Below are 24,780 nucleotides of genomic sequence, written 5' to 3' on the forward strand. Positions count from 1 at the left end.
ACTTGGCTTGTATACCCTTGAGTTTAGAAGACTGTGAGGGGATCTGATTGAGACATATAAGATTATTAAAGGTTTGGACACTCTGGAGGCAGGAAACATGTTTCCGCTGATGGGTGAGTGCTGAACCAGAGGACACAGCTTAAAAATATGGGGTAGACCATTTAGGACAGAGATGAGGAGAAACTTCTTCACCCAGAGAGTGGTGGCTGTGTGGAATGCTCTGCCCCAGAGGGCAATGGAGGCCCAGTCTCTGGATTCATTTAAGAAAGAGATGGATAGAGCTCTCAAAGATAGTGGAATCAAGGGTTATGGAGATAAGGCAGGAACAGGATACTGATTAAGGATGATCAGCCATGATCACAATGAATGGTGGTGCAGGCTCGAAGGGCAGAATGGCCTACTCCTGCATCTATTGTCTATTGAATGGCTATATGAACAGGAAAGGTTTAGAGGGACATTGGTCAAATGCTGCAAAAAGTCCAGTTCAGATTAGGATATCTGGTGAGCATTGACCAAAGGGCCTGTTTACATGCTGAATGACTCCAAGGTATAAGGTAGAAACCTCATCCAGACACAGATGACAAAAATAACCTGGACAGAAGGAGAGCAGAGCTGAATCTAAGCAATGGATTCAGAACCACATTAAAGGAGACATACCAGCTCAAGAGCCACCGAACTTTGTACAGGTAACAGATCGAGTACTAAAAGCTCAAAATTGTTCATAAATAGTCAAAAATACTAAACAATATCAGTATTTTCAATTTGAAACTCTCCAGGACTCCATAGCTGGAAAGATATCAGAAACCCTGGAGACAGTGAACAATCTCGGAGAAGGCAACGCTTACACTCAATGGTCAAGAATATCCAGTGTCTGATGATTCCAACGATTCTTATGTGATCTTTGGTTGGAGATTCCTGTGTGTGAATACTCTGCAAGTATTCTGGAAAAGAAGTTTAGAAAACACAGAGTCAGTCAAAGGTAGAACTCAGATAATTTATTCCCTTTGTTTGACCTTTTTGTGCATATGTGTGACCTTCCAAGCCTCAGTGAAAGAACTTTCCTTACTCTATCACTGTCAGTCCAGGATAGTCAGAGATATATACACAGAAACAGACACTTTGATCCAACTTGTCCATGCCAATCACATATCCTAAATAAATCTAGTCCTGTTTGCTAGCACTTAGCCCATATCTCTCTACACCCTTCCTATTCATGTACCCATCCAGATGCCTTTTAACTGTAATTGTACCAGCCTCCATGACTTCCTCTGGCAGCTCATTCCATGCACACACCACCCTTTGCATGATAAAGTTGCGCCTTAGGTCCCTTTTAAATCTTTCCCCTCTCACCCTAAACCTATGCCCGCCAGTTGTGGACTCCCCCAGCCCAGGGAAAAGACCTAGTCTATTTACCCTATTCATGCCCCTCATGATTTTATAAACCTGTATAACGGAGCCCCTCAGCCTCCGATGCTCCAAGGAAAACAGCCTACTCAACCTCTCCCTGTAGCTCAAACCCTCCAATCCTGGCAACATCCTTGTCAATCTTTTCTGAATTCTTTCAAGTTTCACACCATCCTTCCTGTAAGAGGGAGACCAGAACTGCACACAACATTCCAAACCTGGTCTCACCAATGTCCTGTACAGCTGCAACATGACCTCCCACCTTCTATACTCAATGCTCTGACCAATAAAGGTAAGCAAACAAAATGTCTTCTTCACTATCCTATTTGAGACTCCACTTTCAAGGTCGTTTTGTTCTACAATACAATACAATATCAGGATTGTTACTGTATCCATTAAGGCTGCCAGTTACTGTTGTGTGAGTTAAAAATCACACAACACCAGGTTATAGTCGAATAGGTTCAATTGGAAGCACTAGCTTTCGGAGGTGGTTGTGGAGTAGCACTCAGAAAGCTAATGCTTTCAATTAAACCTGTTGGACTATAACCTGGTGTTGTGAGATTTTTAACTTGGCATCTCCAAATCAGGTCTTTACAGCATCTTCTGTATAGCAGGTCATTTGGCACATCAAATCCACACCGATTCTATGAACAGCATCTGACCCAAACCAACACCCTCCACTCTATCCCTGTAACCCTGCATTTCCCATGACAAATCCACCTAGCTTGCATATCCCTGGATACTTTCAACAAATTTTAGCATGGCCAATCTGCATACCTTTGGATCATGGGAGGAAACTAGAGCATCTGAGGAAACTTATACAAACACTGGAAGCAAGTGTACAGTCGCCTGAAGGTTAACTTGAACCCAGCTCCCAGATACTGAGAAGCAGCAATGCTAACCACTGAGCCACCATTCCACCCCATTTTACTCAGAAATTCACAATATCCACAAACCCCCTCCTGGTCCAGGCAACCACATACAGTCCCTACCGCACATTGCTCCTCAATGCGTCCCTCTGGTGACATCTATCTGACTCGTCAGCAACTGCCCTGGGTTTTCATGTGACTGACTACATTTTTAGGTGGCACTGCTGCCTCACAGTGCCAGGGACCAGGGTTCGACCCCAACCTCAGGTGACTTTCCGTGTGGAGTTTGCACATTCTGTGGGTTTCTCCCACCGTCCAAGGATGTGCAGGTTAGATCGATTGGCTTTGCTGAATTACCATAGTGTTCAGGGATTTGCAGGCTAGATGGGCTAGCCATGGGAAATGCAAAGCTACAGGGATCAGGTAGGGGGTGCATCTGGGTGGGATGCTCTTCAGAGAGTCAGCAAGGACATTTTCACGAGTCATAGAGCTGTACAGCACAGAAGCAAACCCTTTGGTCCAACTCGTCCATACCCACCAGATATCCTAAATTAATCTAGTCCCGTTTGCCAGCACTTGGCTCATATCCCTCTCAACCCTTCATATTCATATACATAGAACATTACAGCGCAGTACAGGCCCTTTGGCCCTCGATGTTGCACCAACCTGTCATACTAATCTGAAGCCCATCTCACCTATACTATTCCACATACATCCATATGCCTGTCCAATGACGACTTAAATGCACTTAAACTTGGCGAATCTACTACCGTTGCAGGCAAAGCATTCCATATCCTTACTACTCTCTGAGTAAAGACACTACGTCTGACATCTGTCTTATACCTATCTCCCCTCACTTTAAAGTTGTGTCCCCTCGTGTTTGCCTTCCCCATACTTGGATAAAGGCTCTCTCTGTTCACCCTATCTAACCCTCTGATTATCTTGTAAGTCACCTCTCAACCTCCTTCTCTTTAATGAGAACAGCCTCAAGGCCCTCAGCCTTTCCTCGTAAGACATTCCTTCCATACCAGGCAACATCCTAGTAAACTCCTCTGCACCCTTTCCAATACTTCCAAATCCTTCTTATAATGCGGTGACCAGAACTGTACACAGTACTCCAAGTGTGGCCGTACCAGAGCTTTGTTCAGCTGCAGCATAACCTCCTGGTTCCGGAACTCAATCCCTCTATTAATAAACACTGTATGCCTTCTTAACAACCCTGTCAATCTGGGTGGCACCTTTCAGGGTTCTGTGTACATGGACACCGAGATCTCTCTGCTCATCTGCACTCCCAAGAATCTTACCATTGGACCAATACTTTGCATTCCGATTACTCCGTCCAAAACGTATCACCTCATACTTGTCCACATTAAACTCCATTTGCCACCTCTCAGCCCTGCTCTGCATCCTAACTATGTCTCTCTGCAATCTACTACATCCTTTGTCACTATCCACAACTCCACCGACCTTAGTGTCATCTGCAAATTTACGAACCCACCCTTCTAAGTCCTCATCCAGGTCATTTATAAAAATGACGAACAGCAGTGGACCCAACACCGACCCTTGCGGTACACCGCTAGTAACTGGACACCAAGATGAACATGTTCCATCAACTACAACCCTCTGTTTTCTTTCAGCAAGCCAATTACTGATCCAAACTTTGGACTGGTGGTGCTGGAAGAGCTCAGCAGTTCAGGCACCATCCAAGGAGCAGCTGCTCCTCGGATAATGCCTGAACTGCTGTGCTCTTCCAGCACCATCAATCCAAAATCTGGTTTCCAGCATCTGCAGTCATTGTTTTTACCACCTGATCCAAACTGCCATGTCTCCCACAATCCCATTCCTCTGCATTTTGTATAATAGCCTACTGTGGGGAACCTTATCGAACGCCTTGCTGAAATCCATATACACCTCATCAACCGGTTTACTCTCATCTACCTGTTTGGTCACTTTGTCAAAAAACTCAATAAGGTTCGTTAGGCACGACCTACCCTTCACAGAACCATGCTGACTATCCCTGATCAGATTATTATTTTCTAGATGGTAATAAATCCTATCTCTTATAACCTTTTCCAACAGTTTACCCTACAGTTGCCTTTAAATTGTTATGCCAAATGGCCTATTTCCACACTACAGGGATTCTATTTGGAAAGCACATAGGGCAGGTTATCTTATGAAGTAATGGCATCTGGATAACAGTACTTGCTTGCTTTTCTTTCCTTGTCTGTCGCTCTGCCTCATCAATAAGACATGGGTTGTGAAAGACTAATGCAACCTGATGGACACGCTATCACCATTCTGAACAATGGACAGCAACCTCCCCACAGTCTTTGCAAACATTGCCCCTTACAGACATGGCACCCATACACACACACAACCCACAGTCTAATGCCCCAAATAAAGATGACAGACGGCACAGAGGCCTCCTCTGGGTGGAAGACTGGAGTCATCGTACCGTTTGCTGCAAACGGGAGCCCAGGGGTTTTTCTTCGGGTTTGAGATTTGCACAAGACATTTGCGAAATCTCCCCGTCCACCTGCTGGATTCACTGCACTCTGCGAGTTGCGTCGTTTTCACCGTTTACGGAGCAGAAAAAATAACCTCCATCTGCAGCCATTACTCAGTCAGCGCATGCTCCGTTCGACGTTCACCATTGCGCCTGCGCACTTCTCCGTCCTGTTGACAGGGTATATTGCGAATGCTGGATTTTTGACCTGCTGTACATCTGTTTCACTGAAAGTGGGTATACAGGCAGGAAATCAAAGAAAAGTGAATAATTTGTCAGATTTCTAACATAGACTGACATTGTCTTTACGAAACTTATTTGCCAGAATATTTGAAGAAGGTTTGCTGATAGAAATCTGCAACCAATCATTATATAAAAATGTGACAGAATCAAACGTATGATTAAATCCTGAATATTATTAGGCTTTGAGTGTATGTATTCGTTTCCCATGCATTGCATACAGTTTCTTCATCATATCCTCCTTGTCAATCATGTACAAAATCCTAAATTTGTATACCATGTTCTGTTTTCCATCAGCTAATGTGAACATCTTGGTTTTAGCAAAGGACTCACCTTCATTCCACTATGCCCACATATCAATCGAATTTTGCAAACGTCCATATGTGAACACTTTTTCCACTGCCTCCGCCTCTATGCCTACTTCTTTGAACGTGAACCCCACCTACTCCCGAAGACCCTTTCTCCCGCCTCCAACAAATTCCATCCTCCTGGACACACTGTCCTGGAGAAAGTGAGGTCTGCAGATGCTGGAGATCAAAGTTGAAACTTTATTGCTGGAACAGCACAGCAGGTCAGGCAGCATCCAGGGAACAGGAGATTCGACGTTTCGGGCACAGGCCCTTCAGGAATGGGTGCCTCCTATCCTCCCTTGACATCTTCATCTGCTCTGTAATGTTCTCCGTTCTGTGATGATTGGTGGTGGTTTAACCTGAAGGTTACCACGCACCAGGTGAAGGGAGAGGTTGAGAAGGACAATCCATTTATTATAGATAGATATTCTCGATGTGTATCAGCAACACCCATCAATGAATGAACAATGTCATGCAACTAAAATTCCCATTCCATGAACTATTCTGTCCCACTTCAGGGACCCTCCCATCCTTTACAATGTGTGGTGATATCTTGTTTGCACAGACCCAGATGTTCTGTATTCCTGTGTGTGATGCGATGTCCTCTTGCAGTGACAATTGCACTGAACCACATTGTCTGTAAGGGTGGTAGAAGCAGAAACCCTGATAATAGTTAAGGCATATTTAGGTGAACACTTACAATGCCAAGGCAGACAAAGCCATGGGCCAAGTGCTGGAAAATGATATTAGAATAGTTAGGTGGTTGTTTTTGATGGGCACAGACTCGATGGGCCACAGAGCATTTTTCTGTAACATCGAACTCCTAGACACTGACATATCACATGCAGCATCTGAAACCAGGTCAGAGAAGGAAGTATTAGAATAGATGACACGTGATCTGGGTCTGTGCAAACAAAAGATCACCACACTTTGTATAGGGTGGGACGGTCCATGAGAGGGGGCAGAGAAGATTTATCAGAATGGTTCATGGAATGGTGTGTTGCTTCCCTGGTGCTAGGAAGAGAGAGGGTGCAGAATGTACTCAAAGGGGAGATGGGCCAACAGAAGGTCATTGTACACATTGGAAATCATGACATAGGATGAGAAAAAGATAAGATTCTGAAGGGAGAATATAGAAAGTTAGGCAGGAGGTCCTCAAGGGTAGTAATATCTGGATTACTCCCGATGCTATGAGCTAGTGAGGGTAGGAATAGGAGGCTAGAACAAATGAATTCATGGCTGCGGAGCTGGTGTATAGGAGAAGGCTTCATATTTTTGGATCACTGGAATCTCTTCTGGGGTAGAAGTGACCTGTACAAGAAGGACAGAATCCACCTGAATTGGAAGGGGACTAATTGGCAGGGAGATTTGCAAGAGCTGCTTGGGAGGATTTATACTAGTAAGTTTGGGTGGGGGGGAGGTGTTTAGGACCCAGGGAAATAGTGAGGAAATACATCAACCTGACACTGGTACAGTTTGGAAAGGGGAGAAAGTGAGGTCTGCAGATGCTGGAGATCAGAGCTGGAAATGTGTTGCTGGAAAAGCGCAGCAGGTCAGGCAGCATCCAGGGAACAGGAGAATCGACGTTTCGGGCATAAGCCCTTCTTCAGTTTGGAAAGGGGGCAAGTTTGGAAAGGGGGCAAGTCAAACAGTCAGGGCAGGCAGGAACAAAGGACTGATAAAATAAACTGCATTTACTTCAACGCAAAAGGCCCTAGAGGGAAAGCAGATAAGGCATTGTTCGGAATTTGGGACTGGGATATCATAGCAATTACAGAAATGTGGCTCAGGGATGGACAGGACTGGCAGCTTAATATTCCAGGATGCAAATGCCATAGGAAGGATAGAAAGGGGGGCAAAAGAGGAGGGGGAGTGGTGTTTTAGATAAGGGATAGCACTATAGCTGTACTTAGGGAGGATATTCCTGGGAATATATCCAGGGAAGCTATTGAATTGTAGTATAGCCCCTCCTAATAATTAGCAAAAAGTTGAGAAACAAATTTAAGAGGAGATTTTTAGTTATCCATAAGAATAATAGGGTGGTTATGATAGGGGATTTTGACTTGCCAAACATAGACTGGGCCTGCCATTGAGTTAAGGATTTAGATGGAGAGGAATTTGTTAAGTGTATACAAGAAAATTTTCTGATTCAGTATATGGAATTCGTTAAGTGTGTACAAGAAAATTTTCTGATTCAGTATGTGGATGTACCTACTAGAGAAGATGCATAACTTGACCTAATCTTGGGAAATAAGGCAGGGCAGGTGACTGACATGTCAGTGGGGGAGCACTTTGGGGCCAGTGACCATAATTCTATTAGTTTTAAAATAATAATAGAAAAGGATAGACCAGATCTAAAATTTGAAGTTCCTAATTGGAGGAAGGCTAATTTTGACAGTACTAGGCAAGAACTTTCAAAAGCTGATTGGGGGCAGATGTTTGCAGATAAAGGGACAGCTGGAAAGTAGGAAGCTTTCAGAAATGAAATAATGAGAGTCCAGGAAATAGGGAGGATATTCCTGGGAATATATCCAGGGAAGCTATTGAATTGTAGTATAGCCCCTCCTAATGAGAGTCCAGGAAAAAAACCCTATATTCCAGTTAGGTTGAAAGGAAAGACTAGTAGGTGTAGTGAATGCTGGTTCAAGAAACTGAGATTTTGGTTAAGAAAAAGGAAGCATATGTCAGGTATAGACAGGATAGATCGAGTAAATTCTTAGAAGAGTATAAAGGCAGTAGGAGTATACTTAAGAGGGAAATCAGGAGGGCAAAAAGGGGACATGAAATAGATTTGGCAAGAAGGGTGAAGGAGAATCCAAAGAGTTTTTACAAATACATCAAGAGCAAAAGGGTAACTAGGGAGAGAATAGGGCCCCAGGAGAATCAACGTTTCGGGCATAAGCCCTTCTTCAGGAAAAGGAGGGCTTATGCCCAAAACGTCGATTCTCCTGCTCCTTTGATGCTGCCTGACCTGCTGCGCTTTTCCAGCAACACATTTTTCAGCTCTGATCTCCAGCATCTGCAGTACTCACTTTCTCCTAGAGAATAGGGCCCCTCAAAGCTCAGCAAGGCAGACTATGTGTGGAGCCGCAGGAGGTGGAGGAGATAACTCAACAAGTATTTTGCATCAGCGTTTACTGTGGAGAAGGACATGGAAGATATAGAATTTGGGAAATAGATGGTGACATCTTGAAAAATGCCTGTATTACAGAAGGTGCATGATGTCTTGAAATGCATAAAAGTGGATAAATCCCCAGGAGCTGATCAGGTGTACCTTAGAACTCTGTGGGAAGCTAGGGAAATGATTGCTGGGCCCTTGCTGAGATATTTGTATCATTGATAGTCACAGGTGAGGTGCTGGAAGACTGGAGGTTGGCTAACATGGTGCCACTATTTAACATAGGTTTAACATAACTATAGACTAATGAACCTGACATCAGTGGTGGGCAAGTTATTGGAGGGAATCCTGAGGGACAGGATGTACATGTATTTGAAAAGGCAAGGACTGATTAGGGATAGTCAGCATGGCTTTGTGCATGGAAAATTATGTCTCATGAACTTGAGTTTTTTGAAGAAGTAACAAAGGGGATTGATGAGGTCAGAACGGTGGATGTGATCTGTATGGACTTCAGTAAGACATTCAACAAGGTTCCTCATGGGAGACTGGTTAGCAAGGTTAAATTATGTGGAATAAAGGGAGAACTAGCCATTTGGATATAAAATTGGCTGGAAGGTAGAAGACAGAGGGTGGTGGTGGAGGGTTGCTTTTCAGACCAGTGGTGTGCCTCAAGGTTCGGTGCTGGGTCCACTACTTTTCATCATTTATATAAATGATTTGGATATTAACAGAGGAGGTATAGTTAGTAAGTTTGAAGATAACATCAAAATTGGAGGTATAGTGGACAGTGGAGAAAGTTACCTCAGATTACAACGGGATCTTGATCAGATGGGCCAATGGGCTGAGAAGTGGCAGATGGAATTTAATTTAGGGTAGTGCATGTATGGAATGAGCTACCACAGGAAGTGGTGGAGGCTGGTACAATTATAGCATTTAACAGGCATCCAGATGGGTATATGAATGGGAAGGTTTAGAGAGAAATGGGCCAAGTGCTGGCAAATGGCACTAGATTAGATTAGGATATCAGGTTAGCATGGACGAGTCGGACCGAAGGGTCTGTTTCCATGCTGTACTTCTTTATGACTCTAAGTTACCCACCACTGATGTAAGGCTCACCAGTCTGTAGTTCCCTGGCTTTTCCTTGCAGCCTTTCTTGAATAATGACATTATCCATCATTCAATCTTTTAGCATACCACCTGTGGCTTTTGGTGATACAAATAAGACAGCATAAGGCCATAGCTGCAGAAATTAGGCTATTCAGCCCATCAAATCTGCTCTGCTATTGAATCATGGTTGAGAGTCTCCACTATAAATTGTCTTCCCTTTACTCTAAGGCTGTGCCCTCAGGTCCTCATCTCTCCTGCCAATGGAAACATCTTCCCAATGTCCACTCTGTCCAGGCCATTCAGTATCCTGTAAGTTTCAATCAGATCCCTGCCTCATCTCATAAATTTTATCAAGTATCTTCCCAGAGTCCTCAAATGCACCATGTATGTTAAGCCTTTCATTCCTGGGATCATTCTTGTGAACTACCTCTGGACCTGCTCTCGGGCAGATACATCTTTCCTGAGATATGGGACCCAAAATTGCTCACAATACTCTAAATGTGGTCTGACCAGAGCCTTATAAAGCCTTAGAAGTGCATCCCTGCTTTATATTCTAGTCCTTTCAAGATGAATGACAACATTGTATTTGCCTTCCTAATTACGGACTCAATCTGCAAGTTTACCTTAAGAGGTTCCTCGACTCGGACTCCCAACTCCCTTTGCACTCCAGATTTCTGAATTCTCTCCCCATTTAGAAAACAGGCCATGCCTCTATTGTTTCTATGAAAGTGCATGACCTCACACTTTGCCACATTGTATTTCATCTGCCACTCTCCTGTCTAAACCTTTCTGCAGCCTCCCTGTCTCCTCAATACTACCTGCTCTTCCACCTACCTTTTTATCATTTGCAAACTTAACCAAAATGTTCCTTCATACATACCATTAACATATAAAGTGAAAAGTTGTCTTCCCAACTGTGTGTGTGGCCCCACAATTTCTTCCCTAGCTTCCCACAATGTCCTGGATATACTTGATCAAGTGCTGGGATTTCCTTACATGTTTTAAAACCTGAAACCCCCAATCTGCTGGAGTCTTTTCAATTCTATACTGTTTATTTCCCTGAGCGCCCTAGCTTCCATGTCTTTCTCCACAGTAAATACTCTCATGAAATTTAGGATCTCACCCATACCCTGTGGCCCCACACCACCTCATTGATTTTTAAGGGGCTCCATTCTCTTCCTCATTACTCTTTTGTCTTTTATACTTTTAGATTAGATTAGATTAGATTACTTACAGTGTGGAAACAGGTCCACACCGCCCCGCCGAAGCGCAACCCACCCATACCCCTACATTTATCCCTTACCTAACACTACGGGCAATTTAGCATGGCCAATTCACCTGACCTGCACATCTTTGGACTGTGGGAGGAAACCGGAGCACCCAGAGGAAACCCATGTAGACACAAGGAGAATGTGCAAACTCCACACAGTCAGTCGCCTGTGGCGGGAATTGAACCCGGGTCTCTGGTGCTGTGAGGCAGCAGTGCTAACCACTGTGCCACCGTGCCGCCCACAAATGTGAAGATTATTTTTTTCTCGGCATGTTCTGAAGATTTTAAACAATTGTACTTCTTCTCAGTTTGGTTTCGTTGACAATCCAGCAGTTTCCCTTGGTGTCAGCTCCAGAATGACCAGATTCATTTCTCACAGTTTCACAACCTGCATTGTCTTCTGCTTTCTGTGTGGAAGAGTCATGAATGTCCAAGCACCAGTGCAGTCACTGGAATTAGACTGTGGAAATGTGAGGATTAAGGAAAAGGCATTTTCTCCAGCCAACCTGGAAATTCACCAGTGCAGTCACACGGGGGAGAGACCATTCACCTACTCTGATTGTGAGAAGGGATTCACTTGGTCATTCATTCTGCTGATACACCACCGAGTTCACATTGGGGAGAAATTGTTCATCTGTTTTAAGTGTGGGAAAAGATTCACTTGTTCACCTAACTTACCATTATACCAGCAAGTTGACACTGGAGAGAACTCATTCACCTGTTGTGAGTGAGGGAAGGGATTTACTCGGTCATTCAACCCGCGAGTTCACACTGAAGAGAAACCATTCACTTGCTCCACGTATGGGAAGGGATTTACTCAGTCATTCAAACTTTTAAGACACCGGTAAATTCACAAGAAACCACAGATGAAGGGTTTTGCTCTGGTTCAGAATGTGCTGAGAGCAGACACTTTCAGACAAATGTGCAAGAGGGAAGCTAAAAGGGTGGACATAATGCATGACAGGTAAAACAACAGAAAATCCTTAGTTGTTTTACAGATATCTCAATGATGAAAAAATAATGAAGGAAAGAGTAAAGTCAATCACCGTGGGAATTTGTATGTGGAGCCAAAGGATGCAGGCCTGGTTTTAAATGAATACTTTGACTCAGTGTTCACTAGGGAGAGATGATATGAATATGGAAATCTGGGTTAGGTTCTGTGATAACATTAAAGAAATTAGTAGACAGTAGTCTGATAAGCTTCAAAGTAGATGAATTTCCAAGACTGGATGGAATGTATCCCAGGTTGCTGGGTGACGCAAGGTATAAAACAGCACAGGCATTTGCAAAAGTTCTCAATTTCTTTCTGGCTACAGGGGAGGTACCAGGGGACTGGAGGAGTGCCAATTTCATGGTTATTATACAAAAGGGAGCAAGGTATGAACCAAGAAACTACAGGCCATTCAGTCTAACCTTGGTTGTTGTGAAACTATTAGAAGCAATTAGGACAGTTAGAATTAATTTGCATTTGAAGGGGCAGAGATTAATCAAGAACAGTCAGCATGGCATTGTTAATAAGAGGTCAAGTCTGAACAATTTAACACAATATTTTGAAAAGGCGTCCAGGTGTGTTCATGAGGACAAGGCTTTTGTTGTAGTCTACTTCAACTTAAGCAAGGCTTTTGATAGGTTTCATTGGAGACCTGATAGCAAAGGTAAGGGTTCATGGAATGCATTGAAATTTGGCAAGTTTGCCCAAATAGCAGGAACCAGTGGTAATGGTTGAGTAATGTTTTCCCAACATGGAGTCTGTGTCCCATTGGGTCCTATCGGGGTTAGTGTTGCTACCATTGCTATTACTGTTTTATATAAATGATTTAATCTTGAATGTTGGGCGGGCTGATCTATTAATTCACAGGTGCAGTCTTTTTCCCAGAGTTGGGGAATCAAGGATTAGAGGGCATTAGTGTAAGGTAAGAGGGAAAAGAATAAAGGAACCTGAGGGACAACGTTTTTACACCTGGTGGTATGCATGTGGAATGAGCTGCCAGCGGACGTTGTTGAGGCAGGTACATTAATAACATTTAAAAGGCATTTAGACAAATACGTGGATAGGAAAGGATTAGAAAGATATGAGCCAAGTTCAGGGAAATGGGGTTAGTATTGATGAACATTTTGGTCAGCATGGGCCGGTTTGGGCCAAAGGGCCTAACTCTGCACTTTCAGTCTCTATGATGCCATGTTACAAAATTTGTGATGTGCTAAATAGTGAAGAGGATAGCCTTACCTTACAGAATAATATACATAACCTGGTCAGATGGACTGATCAATGGCAAATGGAATTCAATGTGGACAAGTAGGAAGTGAAGTGTTTGGATAGGACAGTTGGTCAATGTGTTCGGCTGTTAACCAAAAGCTTAGTGGTTCATAGGCCAGTCAGGAAAGAAAACTTCATTGTTTTGTTTTACTCCCCAATCACCATACTCCATGACACAGTCCTGTGGGAATTTTGGCTGCAAGCTGATTTACTTTATATGTTGCTTGCACCATTGTTATCTCAAGTCGTCAAACAGATAGTATTTAATGCATGGTGCAGCAACTTATGAAAATTGCATTTTGGCTTTAATTGCTAAGGGCTGGGACTTAAACCTAGGGATGTCTTGTTATGCTGTACAGGTGTTATTGAAGCTGCTTCTGGCATACTATTTACAGTTTTTGTCCATATATTCAAGAAATTATGTGTTAACTAGCCTTCAAAAGAATGAAGGGAGATCTTATTGAAACATACAGAATTCCTGGGAGTCTTGACAGGACTGAAAATGAGAAGATCTTTCCACTGGGTGGAGGAATCCCGATATGGGGGACCAACTTACTAAGGAACGTACATTAAACTATAACTGATTTGCAAAAGAATTTCTGCTATGAGTGAAATGAACTCCTGGATTTCTCAACCACCAGAATCGTGGAGTTTAGATCAACAAAAGCATTTATACAAGTGGCAGCTAGATTCTTGAAATATCAAGGAGTTGAAGGCTATGTCGAATTGGCATAAAAGAGGAGTTGAAGCCTAGGACAGATCAGTTATGATCTTAGAGAATCTGATTCTATAATAATAACTCTTCTGCTGTTTGCACACCACACTCCAAAAATGATGTACTGATGGATTCCTTCTTAAAGCTGAAGATTTATATTATATTATGATATTAATCTCTGGTTTGAGGGATATCTGTATTATTATCTGCATCCCATTCAAAAAAGCAAGTCTGCAGATAAATCTTTGCAGTTCTCACAGCAGCTGTTGTACTCAGCATTCCACAGCAAGTGTCCGATTAACAGAATCTGAGCCCATTGCACAGGCACAGAATTGATAGTGAATAGAGCACACGTGGAGCAAACACTGACAACAAATAATTTCCTTTCTTATCTCCAAAAATGTGAGGACTGAGGCAGACAGAAAGGGGAGATGGATTGGGTGAGTGGACGGAAAGGATTCGTGAACATAGTATGTAAGGTGTAAATCCTTGTTGTGCTGTTTGCACAGAGCAAGGATACATTGGAGTATGGAAGCTATCGTCCAGAGACAAGGCCCGAAGTTAACAGCTGTCATTTTGACTGGGGGCACTGGGCACTGATACAGATATGTGATTACCATTTCCTAGGGGAAATGTTAGGAATGACTAAGGGAAACTTGTTGCCCATTCTTCAGAATGCAGACAACCTGCCCCATCAAGCTGTGTTTGCCTTTCACATCAAATGTCACATTGATGTGGCAGTGTGGCAGCAGAAAAGGAAGAATTGCCCTTGATGTTTGGATGGCTTGTTCTCTTTCAACTTTAATGGAATACACTCTGTTCTGTTGTGTAAAAGAAAACATGAATATGGAGCAGTGATAGACTAGTATGCTCATCAACTAACAACATGAGAAACATTTATCAAGCCAGGTTACATTCTCAGATGTGAATTGTCCAGTTAACCGTCAGCTGGAGTCATAACAGTTATGATAATTGGGTCCAGTAGTGACAAAGGAATAGATGAGAGTTTGAGCACCAGATAAGCTGAGACTAGGGTGGGGTTCTATGATGTTACTGAAATAGGCAAACTTGGTGATGATGGGATTATATAGGTGGAAAGTCATCGTGGGGTGAAATATTTTGTGAACAATCAAATTCAGCTTCAGACAGTTGCCAAAGAGAGAGAGGTAAGATAGTGATACTGAAGTGCAGTTTCTAGTGGGATACGATGGCAGTGGCTTTAAGCCTTCCCAATCTTAAATGGACAAATTATGAGCTCATCAACTATTTGATGGTCTGAGGCTTGGAGGTGATGGTGTTCACATAAATTTGCTACCCTTGTCCTTGTCATATGTGGAGAGTGCAGGTTTGTGAGTTAGTGTCAAAACTCTGCAGAGGTTTTGGAGAAACAACTACAGAATTTAAAATCCTGAAGGTGCCAGAATGGAACACACACTCAGCAGAGTAAGATGCTGCAAAACGGGATTCTCCACTCTGTTTATTTTTGTTTCCTTCTCATTTTTCCTTTTTTTCTCTACCTTTCTTGTATTTTCCCCTTCTGGGTGTTTATCTTCCTTGTGACAAGTCTCAGCCTAGTCTCTCGTGATGGGTGCCGGCCAGGTCTCTCAGCAGCTCGTGGCAGGTCCTGACCTGGATTCTCGGTGACTGTCAGCCTGGTCTCTTGGCGGTACGTCAGCCGGTCTCACAGCAACTTATAGCAATGTCTCAGCTTGGCGTGAAAGTAGATCCTGCCCAGGTGTGTTCTCGAGGTGCCAGAGAAGATCGGAGAGGGCAGCAGTTTCAGCAGCAGCGACAGTAATTGCAGCACTGGTGCTGAGAACAATCAGCTGAGGTCTCCTGAAGAGCAGATAAGTGGAGGACTCATCAAAGCCTGTGGAACTTTCAATTTGTTCTTTTATTTTCAGAGTTGAAGCTATGGAAGACTGGAGAAGATTTGTAGTTCAGGTTGAGGTTCTGGATATAAATTTGCTCACTGAGTTGGGAGGTTCATTTTCAGACACTTTGTCACCATACATCATCAGGGATATCATCATCAGTGAGCCTCTGGTGAAGCACTTTCTATTTATGTGTTTAGATATCCCACTTTCTATTTATGTGTTTAGATTTCCTTGGGTTGGTGATGTCATTTCCTGCAGTGATGCCCCACTATCATAACCCACTATTGCTAGTATCCTTACATACAGATGAGGAAGGACACCACTTTGACTGGGATAACACACCCATCCTAGAACAAGCCAAATAGAGAATTCCTAGAAGCATGGCATACCAACCGGAACCCTATCAACAAATACATCGATTTGGATCCCATCGACTACCCGCTGAGAAATAAAACAGGAAGTGACATCACAAACACAGGAAATTACATCACCAACCCAAGGAAACCTAAACACATAAATAGAAAGCAGAACATCACACCAGTGCTTCACCAGAGGCTCACTGATGATGTTACCTAGTATGGTGACAAAACGTCCGAAAATGAACCTTCCAGCTCAGCGAGCAAACGTACATCCACTACGAAAGACTTTAATGTAGTCTATAACCTATTTCTTTATTTGTCTACTATTCTATGAAGTAATTTTTGGGTCACATTTCTCTTACTACTTTGTACATAACTTTTTTTTTAAGATTTAGGTACCAAGGTAGGTATCTAAGATGGCACCATCTATGACAACATTATACACTTTTTGCTGTACTCCTGTACTTGAGTACATGTGACAATAAAAATCTAAATCAATACGCTGTAGGTGGTCCGACAAATGTCTATATTACTGAATTCGGCATTGTCTGTACTGTTAAATGTCATGAATGCGACTCTAACAGGCTGTGACTTAACCAATCTGTGACACAGCTTTCCCAATTTTGTGTCAAATCTTCTGGTATTATGAAGGAGAACTTTGCACAGTCAATGGCACTGGGTTTGCTGTTCTTGTTTCTGGTGTTCAGGTTGATGCCAGTGTTTCTTTTGGTTTTCCTCGAGTCTTTTATGCAATTTTGGGTAGTTTAGCCTTTTCAGAGAAAACAGCTGCGCTCTGGAGTCACGTATAGGCCAGACTAGACAATTTCTGAAGACCTCCTTCCCTGAAGTAATTTAGTAAGACAGACTGTTGTTAATTTCTGCAGCATTTCTTTTCAATGGTAATTTCACTGTTGCCACTTCAGTTACAGAGACTGCTTTAAATCAATCTTTTTGAGAAAGACGCTCAGTCAGATCCTCATACTTGTTGAAGTTGAGAGTGGAGGAGAGAGGAGGTAGAGTTATTTGAAAGAAAATAATCTGCTACCAGACTAGTGCTGCTTAAACACATCATCTGAAACAGACCCCAGAAAACATACATCAATAGATTAAATTCCAAATCCTGCAGTTGCTTATTGGTGTTTCAACAGACCAGATATATCAGAAAATTCCGTTGTGAATTCCCAGCTGAATAGTCTCTACCCTGCGGCTAGAGTGCAGTGACGCAGTCATTACTATACAAAATTCAATTCCAATTATATCTCCAGTAACAGCACCTTTAGTAGAGCAAGACTTATTAATATCAGTAAAAACAGCCCAATGACCATAGTTCATTCCTTGGTGTGATGAACAGCAAATCCTTCAGCTGTGGTTATTTGTGAATTTGCTGGTGTATTAGTAGGTGGGGTAATCGAGTGAATCCCTTCCCACACGCTGAGCAAGTGAATTGGCCTCTCTCCCGTGTGTACTCGCCGGTGTGTTCGTAGGTGTGCTGATTGAGTGAATCCTTTCCCACACGTGGAGCAGGCAAACGGTCTCTCTCCAGTGTGAACTCGCTGGTGGCTGTGTAGGTTGGATGACTGAATGAATCCCTTTCCACTCTCAGAGCAGTTGTACAGTTTCTTCCTAGTGTGAACTCGCTGGTGTAACAGCAGGTGGGATGAATCAGCAAAGCCTTTTCTACACTCAGAACAGGTGAATGGTTTCTCTCCAGTGTGAACTTGCTGGTATATCAGCATGTAGGATGAGCGAGTGAATCCTTTCCCACACTCAGAGCAAGTGAATGGTCTCTCCCCAGTGTGAACTTGCTGGTGTTTGAGCAGGCTGGATGAGCGAGTGAATCCTATCCTACAAACAGAGCAGGTGAATGGCTTCTCTCCAGTGTGAACACGTTGGTGTCTCAGAAAATTGGATGACTGAATGAATCCTTTCCCACACTCCAAGCAGGTCAATGGTCTGTCCGCAGCGTGAAGTCGCTGGTGTTTGAACAGGTGGGATATATCAGCAAAGCCTTTTCCACACACAGAGCAGATGAATGGTTTGTCCCCACTGTGAGTTCGCTGATGTGTCAACAGCTGGGATGACTGAGTGAATCCTTTCCCACACACAGAACAAATAAATGGCTTCTCCCCAGTGTGACTGCGTTGATGAAGTTTCAGCTGGGATGGGTAAAGACATTCCGTTCCGCATTCCTCATATTTCCACAACCTCTTCCTAGTGTCATTGCACTGGTGTTTTGATTGGTCAGATGAATGATCAAATACTTGTCTGCATACAGAACATGCATCCAATTTCTCCAAAGTGTGCTCAGTGCTTTTTCCCTCCATGGTCAAAATCCTGGATGTGGTTTCTCTGATTGCAAAAGCCCCTTTGAAGAAAAAAAAGATTGTGAGAGTACCCAGAAAAATAGAGACATATTGTCAAATTGAACCACATTAATCTGGTCTTCTGTGGAGCAAAATTACCATGAAAATTGCTGGATGATAGTTAAAATTCAACACATTCATAAGTATATTTCAGGGAAGGAAACCAGACAGTGTTTGCACAAAGCCGTAGAAGGAGACAGAATTGAAGAGCGTAGCGCTGGTAAAGCACAGCCAGTCAGGCAGCATCTGAGCAGGAGAATCAATGTTTCAGGCAAAAGCCCTTCATCAAGAATGAGGCCTGTGACCCAAGGGAGCTGAGAGATAAAAGGGAGGTGTGTTGGAGTGGGGAAAGGTAGCTAGAATGCAATAGGTAGATGAATTGGGGTGAATATGAGAGGTCGGAGAGGAGGGTGGAACAGATAGGTGGGAAGGAAACTGGATAGGTATGACAGGTCAAGAGGGCGGTGCCAAGTTGGAAAGTTAGATCTGGGATAAGGTGGGGGAGGGAAAATGAGGAAACTGGTGAAATCCACATTGATCCCTCATGTTTGAAGGGTCCCAAGGTGGAAGACGAGGCATTCCTCCTTCAGGTGTTGGGTGATTAGGGTTTGGCAGTGGAGGAGGCCCAGGACTTGTATGTCCATTTCAGAGTTGGAGGGGAGTTATTACGTTCAGCCATGGGACGGTGGAGTTGTTTTGTGCCTGTATCCCAGAGATATTTTATGAAACATTCCACATGTTGGCATCCTGTGTCCCCAATGTAGAAGAGACTACATCCAGAGCAACAGACAAGGTTGATGACATGTGTAGAAGTATAGGTAAATTAATGATGGATGTGGAAGGATCCTTTGGGACCTTGGACAGAAGTAAGTGTGGAGGTGTGGGCGCAGGTTTTGCAATTCTTGAGGTAGCAGGGAAAGGTGCCAGGAATGCAGGGTGGGTTGGGTGGGGTGGACTGTGAGTGTGAACCTAACAAGAGAGTCACGGAGGGAATGGTCTTTATGGAACACAGATAGAACATTGAACATTACAGCACAGTCCAGGGCCTTTGGCCCTCGCTGTTGCGCCGACCTGTGAAACCAATCTGAAGCCCATCTAAACTAAACTAATCCATATGTCTGTCTAATGACCACTTAAATGCCCTTTACGTTGGCAAGTCTACTACTGTTGTAGGCAGGCCGCTCCACGCCCCTACTACTCTGAGTAAAGAAACTACCTCTGACATCTGTCCCATATTTATCACCCCTCAATTTAAAGCTGTCCCCTTGTGCTAGCCATCACATGAGGAAAAAGGCTCTCACTGTCCACGCTATCTAACCCTCTGATTATCTTATACGCATGGTGGCACAGTGGTTAGCACTGCTGCCTCACAGCGCCAGAGACCCGGGTTCAATTCCCGCCTCAGGCGACTAACTGTGTGGAGTCTGCACATTCTCCCCGTGTCTGTGTGGGTTTCCTCCGGGTGCTCCGGTTTCCTCCCACAGTCCAAAAATGTGCAGGTTATGTGAATTGGCCATGCTAAATTGCCCGTAGTGTTAGGTGAAGGGGTAAATGTAGGGGAATGGGTCTGGGTGGGTTGCGCTTCGGTGGGTCATTGTGGACTTGTTGGACCGAAGGGTCTGTTTCCTCACTGTAAGTAATCTAGTCTTAATTAAGTCAGCTATCAATCCTCTCCCAACGAAAACAGCCACAAGTCCCTCAGCCTTTCCTCAAAAGACTTTCCCTCCATACCAGGAATATCCTAGGAACCCTTTCCAAAGCTTCCACATGCTTCCTATAATGCAGTGACCAGAACTGTATCCAATACTCCAAATGCAGCTGCACCAGCATTTTGTTCAGCTGCAGCATGATCTCATGGCTCCGAAACTCAACCCCTCTAACAATAAAAGCTAACACACTGTATGTTCTCTTAACAACCCTGTCCACCTGGTGGCAACTTTCAGTGGACACCTAAATCTCTCTGTTCAGCTTTACTACCAAGAATCTTACCATTAGCCCAGTACACTGCATTCCTGTTACTACTTCCAAAGTGAATCACCTCACACTTGTCTGCATTAAACTCCATTTGCCACCTCTCAACCCAGCAGCTTATCTATGTCTCTCTGTAACCTGCAACATCCTTCAGCACTATCCACAACTCCACCGACCTTAGTGTCATCTGCAAATTTACTAACCCATCCTTATACGCCTTCATCCAGGTCATTTATAAAAATGACAAACAGCAGTGGCCCCAAATTGATCCTTGCGGTGCACCACTAGTAACTGAGATAGGGGTGGGGAGTGAAATATATCCCTGGTGATGGGGTCTGTTTGTAGATGGTGGCAATGACGGAGGATAAAATGATGTATCCGGAGGATGGTGGGGTGGAAAGTGAGGATTGCGGAGGGGGGGTCTGTCCTTGTTGCAGTTGGAGGGGTGGGGTTTAAGGACAGAGGTGCTGAAAGTGGATGAAGTGTGCTGGAGGGTATTGTTGACCATGTGGGAGGGGAAATTGCAGTCTTTGTAGAAAGAGACAGGTATTTAAAAGGCAGCAATGAAGGAGAAGCATTTTGTACATCTCGACCTTCGAGTCGTAGAGATGTACAGCACGGAAACAGACCCTTTGGTCCAACTCATCCATGCCGACTTGGTATTCTAACCTAATGTAGTTCCATTTTTCAGCATTGGCCCATATCCTTCTAAACTCTTCCTATTCATATACCCATTTAAATGCTGCAATTGTACTAGCCTTCACCACTTCCTCTGGCAGCTCATTCCATACACGCATCACCCTGTGTGTGAAAAGGTTGCCCTTTAGATCCTTTTTATATCTTTCCCCTCTCATCCTAAACCTACGCCCGCTAGTTCTGGAATCCCCCACCACACGCAAAATCTATTCATCCTATCCATGCCCCTCATGATTTCATAAACCTCTATAAGGTCACCCTTCAGCCTCCACACTCCAGGAAAACAGCCCCAGCCTATTCAACCTCTCCCTATAGCTCAAACCCTCCAAGCCTGGCTACATCTTTGTAAATCTTTTCTGAACTCTTTCAAGTTTTACAACATCCCTCCAATATTTCAAAAGTGGCCTAACCGGTGTCCTGTACAGCAACAGCATAACCTCCCAATTCCTGTACTTAATGCTCTGACCAATAAATGAAAGCATACCAAATGCCTTCTTCACTATCCTATCTACCTGTGATTCTACTTTCAAGGAGCTATGAACCTGCACACCAAGATCTCTTTGTTCAGCAACACTCCCCGGGACCTTACCATTAAGCGTATAAGTCCTGCTCTGATTTGCTTTTCCAAAATGCAGCACGTCGTATTTACCTAAATTAAACTCCATCTGCTAGTTGACTAGATATTTTGACACGATTTCTAAACCTCCAACCCCCACCACCTAGAAGGACCAGGGTTGCAGCTGAATATGAAACATCACAAATCTGCATTCCCCTCGCACATCATTGATCCAACAGCACTCTGCTCACTGAGTGACACTGGCTCCTTCCTCTAATGTCACTCCAGCTCATCAATAAGGGTAATGTCACCATCGTCTTATCAGACCCTGGGGTTGTTCTATAATTACAGAGACGAGAGTTGTGGTTTTTCCGGAGGTTTGCCCCTCCTCAGACAAAGGGGAGATGGTAAGGAGAGGCCTTAGCCAGGGGGTGTGAATTGAATCCATGTGTTAGTGACTCTGCACTTGCTCCTGATGCATCGTTCCCTGCCGTTGGCTTGAACTCACTGTTTGTGCATCGGTCAAATGCAAAATTAACCATCAGCGACCCAGTGTAGAAACGTCACTGCGCATGTTGAGGCTCTCCCTGGTTCGGGCTGATTGACGGCAGCATCGGCCCAATAGGAAAAGAGGTCAAGCTGGAGGACAGAGCTCGAGCAGCTGGTCCTCCGGCCAATCAGAATGAACGGGGGGCGGGTCAGAATACTGATCCCTCACCATTCGGAACAATACAGGCGGGAACGTGGTGGTTGTGTTTGTGTGGAGAGGGAGTTGTTCAATTAAGGGTGAAGGACATCAAGGTTTCAATTTTGGACAGTCTGCACTGTTGAGATTTTATTTTTGCTGTATTATAAACTGGAAGTCAAATGGGATATGTGCTTGTGTTAGGAAGGAAGATCTGAATCAGCACATTACTACAGGAAGTTTAATATCAGAGTAACAGAAATTCACAACTGAGTCTCATGATAGCAGTAATCCTGTTGCTATGGTGGGTGTTGGCCTGAAACCTGTGTTAACTCAGCATTCCATATTTGGTATTTCCTGTCGACACAAGACCATCTCTAATTATATCATATTAGTAAGATGCCTCCTGCAATCGTAAAGAAATCTGTACATGAAAACAGAAGTGAGATCATAAATTTGGTGTGCATTTTGTCTTACCAGGTAATTAGACAAAGCACCCATCTATAGGTGTACAAATAAATGGCTGATCAGAAATTAGTCTCGGACTGAAATTATTAAAGTGAGTGAGCTTTTGTTTCTCACACTCCTGCAATTGTAAAGAAATCTGTACATGAAAACAGAAGTGAGATCATAAGAGGTTTTTACTTACAAGACAGTGTACTCAAACATTAATGTTGTGCGACGAAAATAAGAACCATTTGTTCTTCAAAAACATGATAAACGAACCTTCAGTTAGAGGTTGGCAAGGGACATCTGACTCATGAGTCGCTTATCCATGGCCATTGCTAAGTGTGGTTAGACATAGCATTGACGGCTCGCCCCCCCCCCCCCCCCCCCAAAGTAGGAACATTAGGAGAGGGAAGATCCAGGGAGATGAGCCACACCATCTTCCTGGGGGAACATGAAGAGTTCCGCCACATCAGGTTGAAAGAAGAACAAAGACTATTGGTACCAATAATGTCAAATCCTCCCAGAAACCACCACAAGAGCACATGAAACCAAAAGAGAAAATGCTGGAAAATCTCAGCAGGTCTGGTAGCATCTGTAAGGAGAGAAAGAGCTGACGTTTCGAGTCTAACTGACCCTTTGTCAAAGCTTTGCCAAAGGGTCAGTTAGACTCGAAACGTCAGCTCTTTCCTCTCCTTACAGATGCTGCCAGATCTGCTGAGATTTTCCAGCATTTTCTCTTTTGGTTTCAGATTCCAGCATCCGCAGTAATTTGCTTTTAACAAGAGCACATAGGTTTGTGGACTGAGGAATGGCAGATGGAGTTTAATTTTGTTAAATGTAATCTGCTGCATTTGGTAAGTTAAACCAGGATAGGACTTACACAGTCAAAGGTTGAGCCCTGGGGAACAAAGGTACAGGTTCACAGCTGCATGAAAATAGAGTCACAGGTCGACAGGACGGTGAAGAAGGCTTTCAGCATACTAGCTTTCATTGGTCAGAGCATTGAGTATAGGAGATGGGACGTCTTGTTGAAGCTATATAAGATGTTGATGAGACCATGCAGTTCTGGTCACCTTAGTATAGAAAGGACATTGGCCAGGACCTGCTGGAGGTGTATGTCAGTATGCTTCGGGCAGGTACCATGAGTGAATCCATGAGGAAAGGCATCATCACCCACATCTACAAGCGGAAGGGGGAGAGGGAGGAACTCAAAAATTGGAGACCAATCTCACTGTTGAATGCGGATTATAAAATTCTGTCAAAGGTAATCGCCAACCGAGTCAGGTCTGCTCTGGGGTCGGTGATTCACCCTGACCAAACCTGTGCTGTATCGGGCAGGAAGATCGCTGAGAGTCTCGCACTCCTCAGGGATACGATTGCTTACGTGCAAGACAGAGGATTGGACATCTGCCTGATCAGCCTGGACCAGGAGAAAGCCTTTGACAGGATATCACACAGGTATATGAGAGATGTTCTCTCCAAAATGGGCTTTGGGGAGGGAATCTGCAATTGGATCAGACTGCTCTACACCAACATTGTCAGTGCAGTCTCAATCAATGGGTGGGAATCAGATAGCTTCCCAGTCAGATCTGGAGTCAGGCAGGGCTGACCTCTCTCTTCTGCCTTGTTTGTGTGCTGCATAGAGCCATTTGCTGAGTCCATCAGGAAGGATGCAAGCCTGATAGGGGTGACTATTCCTGGCAGCGGATCCGCTGCCCGTGCGCAGACTCATGTGCATATGTGACCAGTTCGAACAGGCCTCGGGGGCCAAGGTAAACCGAGGCAAGAGCAAGGCCATGCTCTTCGGAAACTGGGCCAACCAATCCTCGATCCCCTTCACCGTCAGGACCGACCACCTGAAGGTGCTGGGTATTTGGTTCGGGGGGGGCTAGGGCGTGCGCCAAGTCTTGGGAGGAGTGTATCAGCAAAGTGAGGCAGAAACTGGGCAGATGGAAGCTACGATCGCTCTCCATCGCGGGAAAAAACC

At 44.1% G+C, this 24,780-nt stretch overlaps 1 protein-coding gene and 1 long non-coding RNA gene across 3 annotated transcripts in view; both read right to left on the minus strand.

The window, feature by feature from the left end:
* LOC122553886 overlaps positions 1–4,926 on the minus strand; it is a 19,287-nt gene extending 14,361 nt beyond the window's left edge. For both annotated transcript variants that reach the window (XR_006312864.1, XR_006312865.1), the window contains exons 1-2: positions 4,729–4,926; positions 846–941 (exon numbers count right to left, since the gene is read on the minus strand). This is a non-coding gene — a long non-coding RNA (uncharacterized LOC122553886). The remainder of the gene's footprint in view (positions 1–845; positions 942–4,728) is intronic.
* The window catches only part of LOC122554027 (zinc finger protein 271-like), an 83,292-nt gene that overhangs the window by 19,760 nt on the left and 38,752 nt on the right, over positions 1–24,780 (minus strand). The window contains exon 2 of the mRNA XM_043698514.1: positions 17,403–18,437. Within this exon, the coding sequence (XP_043554449.1) occupies positions 17,403–18,437 (1,035 nt within the window). The remainder of the gene's footprint in view (positions 1–17,402; positions 18,438–24,780) is intronic.

This window comes from Chiloscyllium plagiosum, chromosome 10 (assembly GCF_004010195.1).
Source record: "Chiloscyllium plagiosum isolate BGI_BamShark_2017 chromosome 10, ASM401019v2, whole genome shotgun sequence".
Lineage (NCBI taxonomy): Eukaryota > Metazoa > Chordata > Chondrichthyes > Orectolobiformes > Hemiscylliidae > Chiloscyllium > Chiloscyllium plagiosum.